The sequence below is a fragment of the Microtus ochrogaster genome, unplaced genomic scaffold, assembly GCF_000317375.1.
Source record: "Microtus ochrogaster isolate Prairie Vole_2 unplaced genomic scaffold, MicOch1.0 UNK2034, whole genome shotgun sequence".
NCBI lineage: Eukaryota > Metazoa > Chordata > Mammalia > Rodentia > Cricetidae > Microtus > Microtus ochrogaster.
In genome coordinates this window covers 1-3,989 of record NW_004951132.1, presented here as the reverse complement: position 1 = coordinate 3,989, position 3,989 = coordinate 1, and the positions used below count along the sequence as shown (strand labels likewise).

Sequence of the window (3,989 nt, the reverse complement as noted above, 5' to 3'; positions counted from 1 at the left end):
GATTTGTCATGGTGGGAAGAAACTAGGAAGCAGCCCAGAAGGAAAGTCAGAAGCTCAGAGTCCTAGGACAGAGCAGAGCACTCCTAAGCAACAGCACAAAGAAGACTTCACAGGATTAGAAACAAAAGTCCCGAGAAGATGAAAAGAGAAAATCAAGACCCCAGAGCCTAGAAATCACACCAGGAGGGAGATGGAGAGTGGGGAACCCCTGCATTAAAGGAATTAAGGAGCTATAGGGGAGAACGCTCACCTCACAAATGCAAAGCCCTGAGTGTCATCCCAACCACTGAGGGGAGTGGAGACCCTGGGACATGCTCACACTCAGTGAATCAAGCCAGTCCCAGAGAGACAAATCTCAGACATTTCCTCTCGGTTGTGCTTCCTAGAGTTTATAGATTACACATCCATAATATCATGAGTGTGTATAAGACATGAAAGAAGAGGTGAAATTATTTAAGGGGCCATAGGGGACATAGGGGCCAAAGGTCAGACAGGAGAATATACTCAGTGTGCAGCATTCACCTAGGTTACATGTCCTCTAGGGGCTGGAGAGCTGGCTCGGTGCTTAAGAGCTCTTGTTCTTACAGAGGACACGGGGCAGATATATGGGGGCTCACAACCACCAACTCCAATCCTGAGGAATCCAACACACTTTTCTGACCTCCATGGGCACCAGGCACACTGTGGGGCACACACATACATGCAGGCAAAAAACACATACACAGAAAGTAGTAAAATAAATAGACTAAAATTTCTAAATGTCCCTTATATAACACAGGGCCACGAATGATGAATATACACAAAGAAGTTTATTAGTTGAAAACGACTAGAAGAGGATCATATGTAATCATGACAACCAATGCGAAAATTTACCAACTTCACAAGTTATTGTAGTCTGTTCAAAATTTGTCAAACAACCCATAAACTAAACATCGAGTCCCACCTTCACACTGACGCACCCAGAGCAGCTCAGGTGGCTGTGCTGTGCTCTGTAAAGCAGAGCGGGCTCTCCCTGGTTGGCTCCTGCTCTAATGGCTCCGTCTGTTTTACAGGAGAGCAAGCGCTCGGAAAATGGGCATCAGCGTTGACCAGGAGACGGACTATGCCGAACTGGTTCTGTCTGTAGGAGAAATCACACAGGGAGAGGAGATTAGGAAGACAATGAACAATAGAGAACTGATAGCAAGAGAGGCCCACAGTATCTCACAGGCTGTGTGCACGCTGCTGAATTCTGGAGGGGGCGTGGTCAAGGCTCGCATTAAGAATTCAAATTACAGCCTCATCAGAGATGGAGTAGGACTGGATTTGGAAAATTCTTTTCGTGAAATTGTTCTATTTCCTCATAAATACCGAGACTACATGCAGAACAAAGGGTACTTTTTAATTTTTGTGAAACCATGGGTCCCGGATATCTCTGGTCAGCGTGTCCTCACCTTGAAAACCAATTTCTATGTGAGAAATTTGTCAACTTCATATGAACTGAAAGGTCCTGATGCAGTGCAGTTCCTCAAAGCCAAGAAGGACTCTGAAGGGAGATCACGTTCAAGACAGAGCTTGCCTGCATCATGTGACTCTGATAAATGCCTTGCCACATTTTTTAACAGAGAAAAGTTGACCCTGGAGGAGACATTCTGTTTCACTAAATCCAAACATGGAGAAGTTAAAATGACCCCTAAAGAAAAAATTCTGGAGATTCTTCCTAAAACTGTTTCTGCGTTTGCAAACACCGATGGGGGATATTTGTTCATTGGTTTAGATTTGGAAAAAGAACAAATAATTGGTTTTGAAGCAGAGAAAGCAGATCTTGAGGATCTAGAAAGTGAAATAGAGGCATGCGTACGAGAGCTGCCTGTCACTCACTTCTGTGAGGAGAAGCAGGAGAAGATAAAGTACACATGCAAATTCATCCCCGTCCTCAGACCAGGAGCCGTGTGCAAATATGTGTGTGCGCTCAGAGTGGAGAGATTCTGCTGTGCTGTGTTCGCTGCAGAGCCCGAGTCCTGGCATGTGGAAGACAACGATGTGAAGAGATTTACCTCAGAGGAATGGGTCAAGCTCCAGATGGAAGCCACACCAGGTTGGGGAAGGGGGGATTAGCAATCATTTTCTAATTGGCTGGGGGGGGGGGTAGGAAGATTGCTTTCTGGGACCTGGGCAACACCAAACTCCTCATTTACTGATCTCTACTAGAAACTATCCAGAGCTCACAATCTCCTGTTTTTCTGCCCACTTAGATGCCCTATGGAAAGTATGTTAGCTGCTTTCAGTAAGGCTATTTCCTTCACAATGACCAAGTATGACACAGCCTGCTTCTCCAGTGGCCAGGACTGAAGCAGGGAGAGGGGGCCAGGCTCCATAATTCCCTTCAAGGGTCTTGCCACCTCCAACAGTAGGTTAAGCTGAGATCCCTGCCAAGACTCAGGCCATGGGCAAGACACAGCCCAACTTCTTGCAACAGAATCCTGAAAGTTTCTCCAGTCCTAGCCTCACTGTCACGTCTGTTTCCTTCAGAAAGCTGATTGATCAGCAGAGCCTCTCATGGACGCTATCCTATCTGCTTTCTGAATTTCTGCGCATCCACCCAGAGTTGCCTATTGAGTTCTCCTTGCCTCTTTCAGCCTACAGCCAGCTTGTCTGTCTAAACCCCTCCTACTGCGAAGGCTTCTGGAGCCCACCCCAGGCTCCCACTGCACTGATCCCATTTCTCAGGGTCAACTTTCTGTGACCCTCATCCTTCACTGACAGTGACAAATGCATTAGAAAACCAAGCAATGCGATGAGAATGTCCCTTTGTTTGGACATTGTGATGTGCTCGCCCACCATAGATCGTCTCCATTACGCCGGGTCCTATGGTAACCTGTGTTCGGTTCAAAAACCGCACTATCTAATCTGCTCCTTTGCTTTTTTGTTTTTTGCCTCTTTATTGCCATTTGTGCCTTTATCTTAAAACTTCCTCTTTCTCACATTTGTATACAAAATAGAACCCTGAGTTTTTCTCAGAAGGAAAAAATGCTGGCATTTGAACTCCCTTAGACTAGGGATGCCCAGCTGACATGAGCACCGGAAACTTCTGCAGTCTCAGAGTGCGAGCTTCCCCATCTCTGCACAAACCCACTCCTCTCCCAGCCTTCATTCCTTCTGGATTTACCAGCTTTAGAAAGAAACCAAACCTGGGGACATTTCTGAGGTGACAGAGTGCTGGCCTAGCATCCAGAGCCCTGGCTTCAATCGCTCTGGTTTGTAAACTCATAAACTGGGCGTGATGGCGCACTTGTGGCCCAAGGTCCACGTAGTGGGTTTGCACCACCATGGTCTATGGGATGTTGTCTAAATTTCACTTAGAACAAAGTAAAACAGACCCACTTAGTTGTTAACACATTCAGGAACTATTAGTGCGCTTTTTGCAGTTATGTTTTCTGTAAGTGTACTGCTGAGAACTTCACTATCATCAAAGCTTAATTTTGTAAATTGCATTTGACCTCAAAATCTAACCTCACTATCTAACCCCGTTTTCTCTTAGGAAAGCACAGTTCAACCTGGACTGTTAAAACACATTGCACTAGTTAGTGAATAGTATGATCTCCGAGAAATTTAAAATTACCTTTTCTGTCTTCTCAGGTTTCTTCAAGCAAAAATACAAACAGACCCTTCAATCAAGCAGCCCACCACCGTGTCTCTGTAGCTGCTTTGCTATTGACATTCCAGAAGCCCAGCAACAGAGTGCCCGCCTTCCAGGTAGTGTCACTCTGGGTTCCTAGGTTGGTTGCTGTGACTGTGTTCAGGCCTCCTTGCCTCAATAGGTCTCTGTGATGAAATCTGTCTCCAGGCTTCCTGCACTGGGATTGATATTTGCTGTCAGGTCCCTTTCAGGTTACTAGAATAACTTTGTCTCAAACATTAACCACCCCATACCACCCTGCCAGCACCAGACACAGACACACACACACACACACTCTCTCTCTCTCTCTCTCTCTCTCTCTCTCTCTCTC

General features: G+C 46.0%; 1 protein-coding gene across 1 annotated transcript; it reads left to right on the top strand.

Moving 5' to 3' along the window:
- Positions 1-1,065: 1,065 nt before the first annotated feature.
- LOC101991091 (schlafen family member 12-like) lies at positions 1,066-3,735 on the top strand (the record flags this gene model as incomplete). The annotated part of the gene is made up of 2 exons (XM_005372345.1): positions 1,066-2,077; positions 3,619-3,735. Coding segments are annotated over exons 1-2 (1,123 nt in total), but the record flags the coding sequence as incomplete, so codon positions are not given.
- Positions 3,736-3,989: the final 254 nt, after the last annotated feature.